Below are 18,220 nucleotides of genomic sequence, written 5' to 3' on the forward strand. Positions count from 1 at the left end.
TGTACTAAAATTGTGAAAACAAAAATTAATTTGAGCTAAAAAGAAAAAAATCTACTACTTAAAAATATATTTAAACATAAAATAGCATAACAAAATTAAACTAAACAAAAAAACCCCACTGAAAATAAGAAAATCTATCTATCTATCTATCTATCTATCTATCTATCTATCTATCTATCTATCTATCTATCTATCTATCTATCTATCTATCTATCTATCTATCTATCTATCTATCTATCTATCTATCTATCTATCTATCTATCTATCTATCTATCTATCTATCTATCAGAAAACTTTAAAAGACCATAATATGTATAATTAATATTTTGTATATATTATTTTAAAAACATTATATATATAATGAACAGCTGCATTAGCTTCAGGCCTCTTATGTAAGGATGTATCGCACATACACACAAGCCTATCATGCAGATCGTGCATAAGTCCAAAGTCTCTACTCAGCACTACAGATTTTTTGGTACCAGTACATTGCTTACATTGTCCATGTGTTTCCAACACTGGTCTAGATACTGTTGGGTCTTCCGTCCCTCCTGGAGATGCTGTTGATCAGACAAGACACAAAACACACATTTTAAAATGCAACTTCTTGTCTTACACTTCACCAGAAGTTGCAGGCGTATATGTGTATGTATTTCAGGTGTATGTATTTGGCACTCACATGTTTTCTCTCTGCCTTCAGGTCCTGTGAGTACCTCATCAGCTCCCCATATACTTTGTGCCCCATCTCCTCGGCAACGACCTCTCGCTGACCTGCGTAGTCATTCAACTCATTCAATATGGAGTAGAATGACAGACAGGATGTGAACCTGCAGGAGAAAATATACAATGAAAAAAAAAACACTACATATAACTGTTATTTTGTTTCTTTTTTTATTTTCATATCAGCATCAATTTCTGTTTCCATGGCAAAAATCAACATTATTTATTTATTTATTTTGTTTCTTACAACTAACTATATGATCTTTCTATTTTATATTTGCCAAAAATATCCAGTTCCATCAAACAAATCAAATTTTGCAAGTTTATTTCCATTCGTTGAGCATTAAAAGTCAATTGATATGCTTATTTTGTAGATTTTTTTAATTTTGTAGAAGGCCAAAAGCAGGGAAACTGATATAATGCTGACATAAATAAAATTGAATAGTCAGTGTAAAACCCACTGCTATCACTTTTAGATATATTAGAAAACATAAAAAAAAAAAACATAATATGTATTTTTAGAACGTTAGAATATCTTGTATGTGAACTAAAAGGTTTACGCTATGAAATGGGACAATTTCTTGGACATTCAGTGCCCTCATTAAAAATGAATTGCATTTATCACCAGTCACACACAGCTCCTCCTCAGGTTGCCGCCATGGCCCCTGGGGGTCAGCAGACTGTAGTCTATCTGTATGTTGATATTGACTATGGGCCAGCCTGTATGGCATGACTAGCTCACTATATTAAAAATCCCCCTTCACAAACACACAAAAAGCCGTTCGTCTCTCCTCTTTAGGGATGTGTGTGTATTGGGAGGGCTGGATGGAGATGTTTTTGTCCAAAGCAAATGTCCCCCACCTTCAGGATTGAGTTCTAATCAGCGGTCTGTCTGTACACTACGTGAGGAATGTCCTGGGACAAAAACACATGCTGGGAGAAATTATGCCTATCTAATGGAATTCATTACGGGATATGGGAGGGTCTCGAGCTGACACCCATCGTATACTCCCCCGTTTCTGCTTTCGACCGTAATCTAGAGCCAACAGGGTACAAACATGCTAGTTAGGAAAGAAACTACAGCCAAAATGTGCAATGAAATAATGCCACTAGCTAAAATTAAGAATGTATAAAATGTACAAAATGTACAGTTGTAGTGAAACAAATTGATTGGATTCTGTCATGAGTAATAAATATCTAACAGCTTGAGAGTATTAGATATTGATTACTTAATACTCAATACTAAAATAGTTTTTATTAACATTTGAATTAGTTATCATTAATATTATATATCAAGTAATATTTTTTTATTCTACTATGAAGATTTCATTTATTTTTCTTTCAGTTTTAGTTTAGTTTTTATTTATTTCCAGTTTTTTTCCTCTGTTAATATATTTTTTTTAAATAAAAATAATTGTATTAGTTTTATACAGATATTGACAATCTAGCAAGAAAAGAGACGATGTGAGAGAGTTGAAAGTAGGCTGGCAGGAAACCTCTGGACAACGATCAATTTTACAGTTTGAATATTTGACCAAAATCAAGCCTTGACTGACCAATCAGAATTAAGCTTTCTAGAGCTACAAACACAAATTTTTTGTAAGCTGCCATGAGCAGCGTAAATAGCTGTAAAAATAACCTGTTAAATATATGTGGAGCATGCAAACGTTTGCAATTCAACTCACCTGGGCTCATCTTCTTTGGAGCGCTTGGGGCAATACTTCTTAACCAGACCCCTGTAGGGCAACAAAAAGAAATATTCAGAACTCACAGAAAAACTGCCCATGTTTTGAAAAGATCAAACAATCCCACACATTGGGGATTACAATATCCCTTAACATCAAAACTAAAGTTATTCATACCACCATGAAGAGAAAAAGGAGCCCGTCTAGTGTGTTTACTTTGAGCATCAGAGCATTAAAGTAGGCCATGGTAAACAGGCAAAACAAGTGATGGTATGCTAATCTGTCTTCCTTCTACTCCTCGTCCCACACAATATAAGCTCAAGGGAAGGGACGCAGACACAGAATCTTATGTGGGAGCTCTTGAGAGAAGCTGTGCTGCTGTGCTTAGGCATGTTCCTCTCTTCATGATGGGGGATGGTGTGGGGGGTCCATTGAGTGTGCTCAGGGAGCAAGACGGTCCCCCCTCCTCCCCAAACCCAGACCCCCATCGAGCTGAATTAATGATGTTTGTCACTTCCTTTAAAAAAGCTTCCTTAAATCCATTTCATGAAACGGATCAAACAGAAACTCACTTCCCTTCTCTTTTAGTCTCTTATGTACACTCATAACTGAAGTGTCTCGGCATCCTTTCTCAGCTGCAGCGAAAACATAAGCATCAAACTGATAAATCAGAGTTACTCATTTTGATGTGAAAAGAAACACGTTACGTGCACTTCAAAAGTGTAATGTTAAAACCTTTTTAACCGACAATGGGTGGGTCCAACAGTCCACATTTTTTGTCAATGAGTGCATTTACATGCATGTTTTTAAACCGATTATGTTTATTAAACGCATTGAACCCTTTTCCTTTAACGGCTTATGGTCATACATGGCTTAATAAATCGATCGATACAGCTAGATTTTTGCCCATTACCCAAATTTCACACCTTCACTGCGTTAGGTCAGCTTATTTAAAGGAAGTGTATGTAAGATTGTGGCCAAAACTTGTACTGCAATTTTTCAAATTATTGTAGAGCAGTGTATCCCCTCTCCCTCTCCCTCTCCCCCTCCCCCTGACTCGAGGTTAAGAGGTAGGCTGCAGGATCAGCAGGAATGTTTGTAGCTGCAGCTGTGGTAACTAGAGCTGAGCTGGCAACCCGGATGCAGAAACACTACTGACCTCGTGATTGGTCGACAGGTGGAGGGTGGAGCTTCAGGCCAAAACACAACATGTCAACATCAACATCAGTTGAGGGCTGCAACAACAACTTTTAAATGAAAATATCCTGGCCGGACTACTGTTGTCAGTGATATAAGTATTTGAAATTAACAAGATTTCTTAATGTCTAGTAACATATCAGGCACATTTTATGATTAATTGAAATACATTTCTTACATACAGTTCGTTTAAGTGTGCATGTGTGATGTGACAGGAAAGCATCCTTATATGGCAGATTAAAGCTCATCCAGCCACAGTAAGTGTTTCACGGTAAGGGGAATTTTTTTTTGCAAACTCTGACTTTCTTGACCCAAGAAATATTTTAAAAAAAATCTCATCTTGTGCAGCCAAAGGACAAATGGTACAGTTCTGAATAAGTCAAGTTTCCCCATTTTTAAATACTTTGTTTATGCTATTTAAAATCAAATAATAAATAGAAAACTCTGAGTAAAACACATTGATGTTTACGTTTTGACAAAACCACTGGGGAATGACCTTTTTTAATACCGTCTTGTAAACATGGTTTACTTGCATTGCTAGGTTATTGATTTGCATGTAAACCATGCAAATTTTTGGCAGAAACAGATTAATAAAAAATATATATAAAAAACACATCAAACAAGGTAACGTTCTTTGGCTCCATCCACCCCTCATTACAGAAAACAGTCTTGGTGTTGCCATGTATGACGGAGGGGGTTTAGAGAGCGTTGTAGGACCTGTCAGGCAGAATGAATGTGGTACTACACTACACCCTACAATGAGATTTGAGATGGGGGAAGAGGAGCAACTCTATATCTGTATCCAGGCAACAGCAGTAAGTCCACAGGGACCAAGACATCCCGGGAGAGGAGAGGAGAGGTGAGGAGAGGAGAGAAAGCCCCAGCTGCGTGTCCTTTGGCAAAAACATGACGTGTCTCTTATTTTCAGTTTGATCTCATATCAAAACTTACAACTTAGAGCCTGGAGGGATTTTTGACCCCTGATGTGTCTCTCACCCTCACACTGAATCCCAAGGCAGAAAGCAATATTACTACATAAGGAAATGATGGAGGAGAAAAAAAAGGAAAAAAAAAATCTATAACGTGTCACGGCAGATGTGATCACAATTAAAGCCTTATTATAAAACAGATTGATTTACTGAACAGAAGTGTATCTTAGAGAGTTTTCACACTTGGTCCTTTTCAGGGGTCTGAGCGCAGTTCGCATGATTTTTGGCCCATATGTGGACACCAAACGATCTCAGACCCCTTTAAAGCGAACCAAGCCGAGACCATCTCGGAAGGTGGTCTGGGTACGGTTCGATCTCATCTTATGATACGGTTTGCTAAAAACACGCAATCTGAACACAAACCACAGTGGGCTAACTTGATTTTTTTCTTAATATAATTTATAATGTAAAAAGATAAAATACTTAATTCAACAGCATTTGTAGCAATGTCATAAAGTAATAATAATCTTTACAAACAAATATCTTGGTTACTGAGGAACAAACCATGTAAGTGAATGGGATCAAATGTTGAAGGCCAAAGGGTCAGCCATCAAACATTGAACTGGATTAGATCCAAAAAGTCTGAACACAAAAGGGTCTGAGGCCACATTCCTAATAAAGTGGACCAAAAAGGATCCGAGTCCTCTTTCAGGTACAGGGACAGTGTGAACGTGAAGAGAACCGTGTCCTTTTTCACTTGGTTCACTTCTTGGTCCACTTAAAGGAGTCTGAGTTTGGTTCTTTTAAAGAGGACCCAAGTGGGAAAACACCCTAAAAGGTGGCTACTGTTTGTTTATGGTACCTGTTGACTATCTACAACTCTGCTAGGGTTGGGCGATGTCTACCAAACTGGCATCAGACGATGTCTACAGTAAAACATCGCAATGAATGATGACGCCGAGGGGTTGCATTTGAACGTTAACCTCCATTAATGTGCTGCACATCTGAAGAAAGAGAGAACGCACATGGAGCTTAAAGGGCAGTTCTTTTGTGCTTTCTATTTGTTAAATCATCCTGAAAAAAAATGTACACAACTGTTTTCAAAACTGATAACAAATCAGCATAATAGAATGATTTCTGAAGGATCATGTGACACTGACGACTGGAGTAATGATGCTGAAAATTCAGCTTTGAATCACAGAAATACATTTTTGCCACATGAGATTTTAAAATATATTTAAATAGAAAAAAAGTTATTTCAAATTGTACAAATATTTCACAATAATACTTGTGTTACTGTATTTTGGATCAAATAAATGCAGCCTTGTTGAGCAGAAGAGACTAAAAAAATCGTACTGTTCTCAAACTCTTGACTGGTAGTGTGTATGTATTTTTTAAATATTTAAACAATTTCTATTGATTGCTATCAGGATGTAAAGAGAGTTTCAACCAGTATAACAAAAAGTGTTTTAAGTGTAACATTTTGCTGTTGCCACTAAGAAAATTATTTTTCACATTTTAATGTGCAATTTTAAATAAACTGAACTTTGTGTGATTTCAATGAGCAAACAGGTTTTTTAATGATAAATCACAGGTTAAGAGTCAGACATTGTTAATAGAATGTCACAATACCTGTAAAAATCAGGGATTGGTGACTATAATTGCCTTGTCAACCAAATTCATCATTATAATATACAGAACTTCCTTATGATCTTAGTCAACTAGTTGTTCAAGAAATTTGATTCTATATATATTTAGTTATGTGCATCTCTAGTAAACATGGCTACAAAGATTGAATCTGAATCAGTGCTTCAGTACCACTCACTTCATACATTTTTTAATAATCCATTTCATGTTTTATTAGCTCAATAAAACCCTTACAGATGTCAGATGAGTCCGACGGAAGTTTCTGTTTAAGATTTGTTGTTAAACGCTTACCGTAGCTGCTTTGCATAGACCTGCTCGATCTCCAGACGCTCCTTGACGAACTTTGCATAGCGCTCTAGGAAGTCGATGCCCCACTGCGTGTGTTTGTCGAGATTCTCGAACTGGTCCTGATCAAGGAAAGCGGAAAAGAGAGAGAGAGGTTCAGTGAGAGGGAGTTTGATCTGTCACTGGGCTGCTGGTGCCAGACAGGAAACATGAATATGGAAGGACTTGTTTGAAGAATATTAAACATTTGCAGGGTGAATGCAGAATATAAATCAACACTGAATAAACATCCACATAACAAACAAGGATTGTTCATTGCTTTGAACACATTTTTATTCAAGCCAAGATGAAAATCACTCTTCACTAAGGCATATTTTAAAGTTAAGTCAAAGTTTTGGAAAATACCTCTGCAGTTATGTACCCTGCTATAAAAACAATTTCAGTCACATCTCTGTTATTCTAAAGGCCATCTCTTGCCATACGCGAGAGACCATCCATTCATTTTCTTGCCGGTTATTTAACCAGGGTAGGTCACCAGGGGCCGGTACCATGATGGCAGTTTAACAAACTCAGGATTAGTTTCAAGTTGACAAAACCAAACCAATCAATTCAGGATTTGTTGGTCCCATGATGATGATCATCAACTTTCTCTGTCAACTCAGGCTTTGATCCTGTGTTCAGAAGTTTAGCTGTGACCGCGAGGGAAGCAGCACAATTCACTTCCCTCTTCTGCAGAATATTACATGATTGAAAAATATTATGATTTTAAACAAATTTACACAGCAAGAAGAAAAGAGCTGTCTACGTAATAGGACAACTCATAGAAAAATCGTACTACGTCAGTGCAAGTAAAAGTTATGAAGTTAGTTTAATTGATATATAGAGAGAACTGAACATTTAAGCTCACATGTAGTAATTGTTATAGCTTTATTTATTGATTTTAACACTTATTTTTATAACCTTTATATAGGCTATTTATTTTTATTTAAACTAAGTGCCTATAATGATTATTTAACTAAAATGATACATGTGTAATTGATTATGGGCATAATAATTACGTAAATTATATCCAAATCATTCAAAATGATTATAAATAAGCATTGTTCTAAGCCAGAGGCTTTAAAAAAACATTTGTTTCGTAGTGACCTTTAATTTGGAGTATAAACAGGGGGAGTAACTTTAGTGCATCTTTAGTGCCCTTTGCTCAGAGCTGATTGGTCCATTTTCGGCTTGAGATCTCTTACCTGGAACATAACCTGGAAAACCCATAATCCCAAGACCTTCTTGCTGTGAGGCAACAGCGATACTCACTGAGCCGTACACCAAACATATACTGGGGTGGTATATATAGGCACCAGCCTGCTATACAAAATCGTACTGCTTTTATCTGATTTTTCACACATGCTCAGAAAGATTCCGCCTTCTTCATCCAGGCAGGATGGATGAAGACTCGGGTGAGCTGAAGGCTCCAGCTCAAGACTGTTACATCATATTCCTCACCACAAACCCGACAGCACAGGCACGGTGGATCCAAACAGTCCATCTGCGTTCTGAGCAACAAACAACTCTACGGAGGAGTAAGTGACATCTACAGCTTTACATTCTAGGACTATTTATGGTAAAGCCTTGGATGTAGCCAGACTGAGAACGAGAACAAGCAGCATCTAAAGAGAAACACTTAGTTTCTAAATAACATTTTTGTCGTAGAGGGACCACAATCACTTAATGTTACAATTGTTTTATTTATGTTATAGAAATTATATACAAATATATATTTTAAAAAATAATATATACTTTTAAGTCATTTAAAATGTTTTAAATGCATTTATTTATTTACTTATTTTCTAGTCACAAACGTGACCATTGGAGTTGAAGTCTGGAGCACTGTGAGGTCTCAGACTGAAGACCTGTCTTTATGAACTGTATGTGAATGCAGCCACAGGCTGTATACTCTCAATCGGTCATAGGCCAGATGGGGCTTTATGATGATGATGATGATCTCTGAGAAGTAGAGACTGAAAGAGAGAGAGAGACAGACAAGCTGTGTATTAGCCCGAGGCAGAGCCAGTCTGTTCACAGGGGGCACAGCACAGTCTACCCACTGTTCAACAGGAGACAAGAGAGACACAGTAATGCAGCTTCAAAAGCTTGATCACAAAACCAAAATTACTATGTAAAAAACTATTCATAAAATTCGTAATAAAATGTCGATCTCGATATGTTGGTTGTTTTGACTACTCAACATTAGTCAAACATCATGACCTGAATGATGCCATTATAATTTTTAGACACATTACATGTAACTGATTATGCCCACAGTCCAACCTGGGGTTAAGACAGCTACGAGGTTTTGAACTACAAGCTTTTGTATTCCAGCTCAGATCTTAAACCAGTACACCACATGTGTTCCCGCCGGGGGAGAAGAGGAGAGATTTGTTCTGGAGTTCTGGCACTGACTCTGTGAGACAGACTGAGATGAGAGGCAGCCAGCGTACTTCCTCCACTGGAGAACAATGAACAAATGCCTTTACAGCACCTTACAGAGTACAGCACAGATTACAAATTCATTTAATCAGCCTTATCCTGATGACTTCTGATGAACGTCATCAGGAACACAACACACCAATCCAGAAAATGATCCCTGACAATAACATGATGTGCCCAAGAACATCAACTTCAGGACGGCAATGACACATTAACACACTGACCCGACCACATTTACACAGATATAAACATTAGTTCAAAAACCGTTTCAGAGTTTTGAAAAGTTACTTGACCTCTGAGTTTGCTCTATGACTGACAGGCCAAGCAGAGTCAGTGGTAACATCATTTATTTAAGAATATTTATGAATCACTATTTAATAAGGATAACGATGCAGGATTTTAAAAATTCTGGTCAATACAAAATAGCCAATAATGATGTTAATGTTATGGCAGATCACCAATATATGGCAGATATTAAATTTCATACTTTAGTATATAATATACTAAAAGCAATCAGTTAATACTACAAAGGCAGTTCCTGATCAAGTTTTTTTTGTCCCTGAGATCTGAGTCCAACTCAATTTAATATTTAAATACTGATTATTTAGTATCTGCCAATACACAGTCACACTCTGATACTTGTTTTTTCCTAGTGCTTGGTCCACACTTCAAGAACATTAAAGTTATTAAAATCAATCCAATGTATACAGGGATGTGCAAAGTGTCTCAAGGGATCAAATGTAAAAAAGAGCATCCAGCTCTGGAGTAATACCAATATAACAATTACTACCGTCATTTTATTCCATGGTAGACATTGTAAACAGACTGTGCGGTCACAATTATGAATACTCCTGATATAAACTTTGAGCTTCTTTTCCATTTAATGGCAGTTGACAAAGCCCCTTGACAGCTGACATAAAATAACCGATTGGGCTTAGGATAGCCAGTAATCAGCTAGGAAGAAAACTTAATCAGCCCCAGTACCTTGACTGTTCGGAAAATCCCTACTACAAATAAACTGACATCACAGCATTATAATGTACAGTAGAAATATTCAGTACATGAATATAAATTTGATATTAGACTTGTACTTAAATATTTCCTTTGAGAGAGTGTCAGATGGTATATGGTATATTATACATTCACAATAAAATATCACAGAAATAAAAATACTTATTATAGAATTATAATTATTATTCACAATTGATAAATTTAATATGGTCAAAAATCAGCTAATATATCATAAATATAATCCAGCTTGAACACTTAAAGGGTTAGTTCATCCAAAAATGAAGTGGTAGTCAATGGTTGCTCTCTCTGCTTGGTTACAAACATTTTAGTTATACAGTTACAGCTTTTTTAACTAATGAATGCATCCCTAATTTATCAGAGAATGACGGGGGGGGGGGGGGGGCATTAAGATAAAACTGGAAACTCTTCGCTCCTGCTCTGTTTGCACACAAGACCAGTAGTTAATGATTACTCTGGGCTATAACTCTCATGACAGCCATTAGGCAGAATCCTGCCCACCTTCAAAACACAGCGAGCCATTCAACGACAGCACCTGACAATCACATCACATGGGGTGGGAGGTTTAAATCCAAATTAGCTCCCTAGAACTGATGAGTGTTGCATAAACATAATGCAGACGTGTGTGGGTGTTTCTCCAGGCCGGGAGGGAGTATTACGCACAGTCCTGTCGGCTCAATGCCGGCCGCTGCTGAAATCGAGGAAATCACCTTAGCAGCACGCTGATGCTTCACTCAAGTGGAAAAACAGCATCCCCCAACCATCTGCCAGGCTTTAAGTGTCATTTAACACACATGCATTTACAGCATTTAAGGTTTCAATTCTGAGATCACTCATATCCACACACTGTACACATACTAGGGACATTTTCAAAATGAACGCATTGGGCTATCTGAATGACTAACTTATGATAAAGAAGCCAAGTAAAATTAGGCTGACTTTAGAAATATAGCCACAAGAAACTAATCACACACGTTTTTAGGGACATCTGGACACAATGCCATTGGCACTTCTTTATTTTAAAAAGTTTTTTTTTTAATATTTAAATGTAATAAAATAATGTATTTTTAAAAATATAATATAGTCTTTAGGCGTTTCAATATTGCATGTAATTATTCAATATTTTATCATGTAATTATTCTTGTACTTTTGGTTTCGCCATTATTCATTATTAAAGTACTATAAATACTTAGCTTGTATGCCAGCCAAATTTAGCCCCACCCACAACATTTGAGTTTGGGAAATTCGGTCTGGACTCGATCCATTGTGAAGCAACTATGGACACGGGCTGTTCGGACTAATGAAATTGTCAGGGTGGGATGTATACGATGATTGACAGATGATAAACAGTAGCGAAAGCATTCACGTCACCAAAGAGCGTTTGGGTTGAATTCATTCTAATCCTAAATGGAGAACTTGTTCGTATATGAATTCATCTTTACTATACTAAAAAATTATGATCGTGTTGGTAAGTACTCTGTGTATCCTTAAATTCTTTTACAACACCGGCAAAGATCATTTACACTCCTCTTCCTCTTCTACTTCTTCCAGCATGCGTGCAGTTGAGTTCTGTTGAAAACTATGCATCGCTCCGTTGCTCTGATTGGTTGTAGGTCTATCTAATTGAGATCTTTCCTGTCTCAGCTGAAACTCTCACCATAAATCATGGCCCAATGGAGCAGCATCAGACTCATATTCTGACTAGAATTGAGTATGACGACGTCAGGCTAATACATACTAACATACGTCTTACAAAAATGTGCACTATACATACATACTATAATGCTTAAGATGTAACTTAAGATAATAGAGGAGGAGCTTGAGTTTGTAGCCCTGTGGATTTGTTTGAACTGTGAGAGGCGTCTACTCTCACCTAAGCTTACGCTACTCCTGCATCCTTACATCGATCATACGCTGGAACTCGACTCTTGTGAAGGTGCGGACGGCTGTTACAAGAAGCTAATGATTACGGTTTCTAGTTATAATAGCAGCATTAAAATAAAATATTAAATCGTAGAACTTAATGCGTTATTTTAACTGCTCTAATAGTCTGTTCTGAAGATTTTGAGCTATGACAGATTGGCCAACCAGCAGGTTCTCACTAAATACACGCAAACACACACACACCAAAACACACCTATGACATCCAACAAACAGCTTGAGCCATGGTTCTTGGTGGCATGTGTTCTTTGACTGGCCCGTATGCACTGACGATGAAAAGGAGATGGTGGTCTGTTAGCTTATTGTGAGGGTCTGGTCTTTTGGCAGAAGGGATTAGACCGACTCATGACTACGGACGCTAAATTAAAATCTTTCACACGTCTTTGCTCACACTCAAAACCCAGCCTGTTCATATATTATAGTGTAAATGAAACAAAGGCAGCAGCCAAGGGCTGGCATATTACATCCAATTCTCTGGTTACTGTTGGTGCCAGAGTTAGGCGAGCATGCTCAGTTTCAATCATTACATCACCCTCTGTTCCAAGCATTCATGAATAATTAATACCATGAGTTCATGCAGGCTCCGCCTCCACAGGCTAACTGGCAATTGCGGTTGCTAGGAGAAAGTAAAGAGGTGGGCCAATCTCAGTTTACAGAAACCTGATAGAGTTCATAAAGTTCAGTATCAAGGAAAGGAAGCGTCCCAGACCCCCTGCAGAAGCAAGTATGCCCACACGTTAGTCACATTTGTGTGTATCAAATTTGAATTTTCTGAGAGAAAAGAGAAGGTCAACTTATTCAACAAAAGGCTTCCTGAGGATTTCTTTTCGTGCTTGCAAAAGCAGATCAGATTTCCCTCTGCTAGCTCAAGATGAGGTCTCTAATGCAAGGTGATTCCAGCAATGCTCCTTTACCATTCCCATCTTTACCATTTCTTTCCTTCTCTCTCCTTCTCAGTGGACCTTGCTAAATCTTCATCAAGAATATCTGTTCAAACTTTTCACATTTTTCAGCACGCTCTTCAATATGCAGAACTCTGCAGAACTCTGACACTTGCATCTACTTTTGGAAATACAGATGCATTATTATAAATAATTTTATTTTTGTTTTGCAAAAGTTAAATACGTTTCTATATACATCGTGGTTAGTATATGAAATGTCAGGTAGTTGGTAAATGACAGTTATTTTTGGTAAAAAGATTCTGAAGAAAACATTTTTCTTTGGAACAGCGTGCACTTTGGAACAATCATGCACAACAAGACCAGGAACGTACTAAGAAAGTCAAGTCAACAAACTGACCTTAAGTAAATGTCAGACTGAACATTATACTGGGAGGAGAACAGATAACAGAAAACATGGAACAGAGAAACCCAAAATGGGTCAAAAGTGTTGAGAGTTGTTTTATGTGGTTACAAGAAATGTTCGAAGAACTCACAGCAAGATTATCTTTGAATCTAGACAGACTGAAAAGTATTAAAGTGTTAATTCACCCAAAAATTCTGTGATCATTTTTTCACCATGTCCTTCCAAACATACAAGACTTTGATTCATCTTTGGAACACAAATGATCTTTTTGATGAAATCAGAGATTTATGTCCTTCTATTGTTGGCTATCATAAAGTTCATAAAAAGACTGTAAATGGTCCATATGAATTGAGTGGTGCAGTTACAATTTTCTGAAGAGACTTGATCACTTTATATGATGAACAGATTAAATTTAGTGTTTAATTCACCTATTGATCAGGGAACATCAACCAAACCTTGACGCACGAAAACAAACCTCTTTTGGAAGCTCATAGGTGCTGTGCAACACACAAGAATGAATCTAATTGGTTCTTGCAGATGCTCAAACATTGCATTGCTGTCTATGGAGGGACAGAACACGCTCAGATTTCATAAAAAAATATCATTTGTGTTCTGAAGATGAACAAAAGTCTTACAGGTTTGGAACATGAGGTTGAGTAATGAATGACATAATTTTCAACTCAGATTGCATGCAAAGCACAACAATTTTATAAACTCCCTAAAATAGAACAAAATGTTTTCTTAAAATCACAGACAGCACAAACAAACAAAAAATATGGTGGTCTTAAAGCACAATGGACATCTCAGGAGAGGCATCTTCTAGAAGGCAAACATCCTGCGCTCAGATAATGACAGGAAGTGAGGTCAGTACATGAACAATAGCATGAAAATCTCACAGAGTTCAGGCAAGGAGCTGTACATGTGCTACTCTGATCTTAGTCATCAACATCTTGCATATGGCTTGGCTGGGATTGAGAACAGAAAGGAATTCATGGATGCATACTGTTCCTTGATGGGTCTTTGATATTATTGTTGGATCTTCCCATGTCATTCCTATTGTCAGATAAAATCTTAGCCACACATGGAATGAGAATGCACACACACACGCACACAGACACACACACTCTTCTTGGGTCACCTATCTTTATGAGCATATTCATTGACACAATGCAATCTCTAGATCCTAACCTTCCCCATCACAACTAAGTGCCTAACCTGAACCCTAAACCAACCCTTAACCTAATTATAGACTCATCCTTAAAAACAAATCTTGACTCTCAAACAGGCCTTTAAAGGGTTCTCAGAAAGCTAGGACCGGTCAACAATGTCCTCACTTTACTCTCTTTGTCCTCACTCTAATGGTCTGAAACTCAAACTGGTCCTCACAAAGATAGATACACACACACGACCCAGAACGAGGGAGGATTGGGGGGCGGGGGGCGATCAGGAAATGGCAAAAATGTCATCCTGTCTTTATTACTTGAATCATTGAGTACAAGCCTTAGGCATCGTTTAAATATCAGTCCTTCCAATTCATCCAAAATCTAGCTGAGAGACCCCAAAAAGATTTACTGCACTCTATCTTAATTTCATGAATTATACATGGAATACAAGAGATGCAAAGTACTTCCTATGGGGGTTTACCAAGATGGAAAACTTGAATTAGAACAAGAACATAAACAATAGCCTAGAAATCTAGACGCACCCTAGCGGCAGCAAATTTAATCTGCCCGCAAGTGTCGTCTAGGAACTCTCAATACCCTTCTGAGCTATATTCCTCTCAATCTGGACGGGCCAATCACATCGTGTATAGAGTCGGCGGGCGGGGCCATAATGACGACGGCCGAGTTGCGTTTGTGTGCTTCTAGTAAACACAGAAGCTGGCGAACGGCGGCGGTCTTTCGAATCAGCTTTGACTGCGATTCTGGAAGACTTGGAGTTCAGCTTTTCTCTGAGAAAAGAACGCCACTGAAGTCATTCTTAAAAAGGGAAGATGTGTTCGGAGTTTAGCCGACCGGATACGGTGAATGTTTAATCTATCAACAAGCTCTGTTTCACCTTCGTTGCTCTGGTGGTTGGTGTAGCGCTATCCTATCGCGTGCAGAGGGAGTTTGAAAGACAACCGTTTATCCCGCCCCTCGGATTGAGCCCTGTCTATGGTGAGTTTCCAGACCAAACATCTTGATGTGGGTCTGGCTTGTCAGGCTACATAAACAATTCTAACAGTAAAAATAACCTATATACATTCATTTCAGAATCTTGCATTTCCAGCAATAAATGTACATGTTGTGAAATATATGGTTACCATGATATATTGATTACTCATACCACCCACCAGTTACAGTACTACTTTCAGCCTGAATTTTAAGGTGCTACTGGGATCATTAAAATTCATGCCTTCTTAAAAAGCTTTCCATTGTTTTGGTTAATCCATACATTAGCATTCAAATAGTTCATCTCAAGGCGCTTCCAAAATTCCCTTCAAAATGTAGGATGGGGGGAAGGGGGCTCTAAAATCTCACCACATCCCCAGTACAACCTGCTGTGCTTAATGAAGTGCCCAAGGGCACCACCTCTTCCTCTCTCTTTCATCCTTCCTCTCTAGCAGCACAAGGGACAGGCTTAATTCAGCCTCCACATGGCACTTCTTTTGATGCTGCCAAAAAAAGGAGAATTCAAGTTAAAAAAGCAAAAACTTTGCCTTTTTTCACTGCTGCTGGCAAATTGAATACATTTATAGCTGTTGTTAGCTGACCCATAGGTATTGTACTGGGGCTAAAAGCTGACTGGCCACAAAATGACAGTAGACCTGTGGTGGCAGAAATTTGAGTCTGTCTGCCCAACGAAAGGATCACACGAGGAGAAGATGCAAGGGGGAGGAGGAGGAAGAGAAAGACAAAGGAAGACTGGAAGATCACTTTCAGCCTTTACAACTACAAACCTGGATTTTCAGCCCATTGGCTCCAAAGTCCCTCATGCAAACAGTTTTACAGTGAGAGAATGACACAAAGCATCATTAACTTATCTAAAACATCCAGTAGCATTTAAATCACCACCAGATTTTAAGGGGAAATATATGTGCCTTAACATTTGATCCTCAGGACATATTTTTTCTAACCTTTCATTTTAATCAATAATAATCGTCAATGTGAACAGTAATACCTTACAAAATCAAATCAACATCAGTAGCTATAAATCAAAAGATCCAACTTAGATTAAGCATAAAAAAATAATATAAATACATTTAAAATAAAATACAATATAAAAAAAAAAGGAAGAAACAACAACATTTAAAACAAAATAAAATAACATGTCAGTTGGCATTCTACAGCTTCCCCAACAGTTCCATTTGCAGCAAACACTCGGACGCCAGTGACCGGTGGTCCCGGTAGGATACAGCTTCCTTAACCCGATGACATGATCTCAGTGAAGATTCTTTGTCCTTTAAATGTTTGAGAGAACTGGCCAATGAATCATGGGTTTGAGACTGAAAGTGATCAGTTTGACTGCGGAGGAGCCGGAACAGGAAACCATATGGAAAAGGCCTCAGGAGAGGTTGTTACATAAACTATTACTTTATTATCCTACAGTCCAAGTTCCTGTCAGTGGCATTGGTCCATAAAAGCGAGGGAGATTGTGAGAAAGGGAGAAAAAGAGACCACTGTATAAGAATATCACAGCGAAGGCTCACAAGACGCACCCGGCAATCACATGCGAGTCATACCCAACTCTAAACACTAAAGTTAAACTTGCAATTTAATGTCAAACTAAAACCACAAATAGGTGTGACTCATCAACCAACGGTGCCCTTTACAGAAGAGCATGAGATGCATATGAGCAGCGTATCAGTCATCAACAAATCTTTTTTCATTCTCGTTCACTTCAATGAAATGACTCGCAAGTCTCGATTTCTATTTTCAAAACCATCCCATGATTTACAACAAAAGAATGAACAAGAAATAAACTAGGGCTGCAGCTATCGATTCTTTTTGTAATAGATTAATCTACCACTTAATCGATCGATTAATCGATTAATCGGATAATAATTACTTTTTCTTTATTAAAGAGCAATAAGAGACAATAAGACAGGTATCTTAAAATTAACATCTAATTTGTCTTCTTTTTAGAAAAATTAAGTTTTATTGCTGAAATTGCATTCATTAATAACTGTGAAACTAAACAATTTTAATGCATACAATTGCCATATTATATTAAATAAAAATCTATTTCAAATTACTTTAAAAAGGCAAACATAGTTCAATCTAAAACTAAACCTACAACCAATAAATCTAAATAGTAGTAATATAAATAACAATAATGCCAATATAAATAATATAAATATTCTATAAATTCTATATAATATAAATATTCTAATATTCTATAAATATTCTATAAATAACTAAACATTGTATTTATGTTGTGCAACTTAACTTTCATGTATCAGCTTCAGCTCAGGCATTACATAAGCATTTACTGTCTTATTTACTCCTTTACTGAAGCAAAACATATTGGACAGGTTAACTTGGAATAAGAGATGCGCGGATCAGCTCTATCGTCACCAAATCAGCTGTTAGAAGCAAACCATCCACCCGCACCCGATCGTCACAACTTCAAATCCTCCGTGTTAAGCGCAATGCTATCGTCACATATTAGCTACACTGAAGTAGGTTGCTAAACAAAACAAAAAAAAATATTTTGGCAAAATTACATTTACATAAACCAGGGTCGACAACCTATACATCACACGGAGGAATAACCGCTAGAACGTGATCAAACGCGAGATATGTTTAATTCAGATAAAGTACATCACACATGCTGATCTTTTGAGCTAATCATTCATCATTGTAACACAGCTTGCTTTAAGTTAGTAGCTATAAATATGATTAAAGTGTGATATTTAAATTACACAAATCAATGAAAGCACGCAGCTCTGAGCTCTGAAAGCACGAGCGCTGCTAATCACACGCACGCGCGCGTTACAGCTTGTTCTGATATTTG

The 18,220-nt window shown here is 37.5% G+C and overlaps 1 protein-coding gene across 2 annotated transcripts in view; it reads right to left on the reverse strand.

Annotated features, from left to right (window-relative positions):
- The window catches only part of fnbp1l (formin binding protein 1-like), a 60,090-nt gene that overhangs the window by 17,443 nt on the left and 24,427 nt on the right, over window positions 1-18,220 (reverse strand). For both annotated transcript variants that reach the window (XM_067414148.1, XM_067414147.1), the window contains exons 2-5: window positions 6,470-6,585; window positions 2,406-2,456; window positions 680-827; window positions 498-560 (exon numbers count right to left, since the gene is read on the reverse strand). In XM_067414148.1, the coding sequence (XP_067270249.1) occupies window positions 498-560; window positions 680-827; window positions 2,406-2,456; window positions 6,470-6,585 (378 nt within the window). The remainder of the gene's footprint in view (window positions 1-497; window positions 561-679; window positions 828-2,405; window positions 2,457-6,469; window positions 6,586-18,220) is intronic.

Source organism: Pseudorasbora parva, chromosome 13, assembly GCF_024679245.1.
Source record: "Pseudorasbora parva isolate DD20220531a chromosome 13, ASM2467924v1, whole genome shotgun sequence".
In the NCBI taxonomy this organism is placed as follows: domain Eukaryota; kingdom Metazoa; phylum Chordata; class Actinopteri; order Cypriniformes; family Gobionidae; genus Pseudorasbora; species Pseudorasbora parva.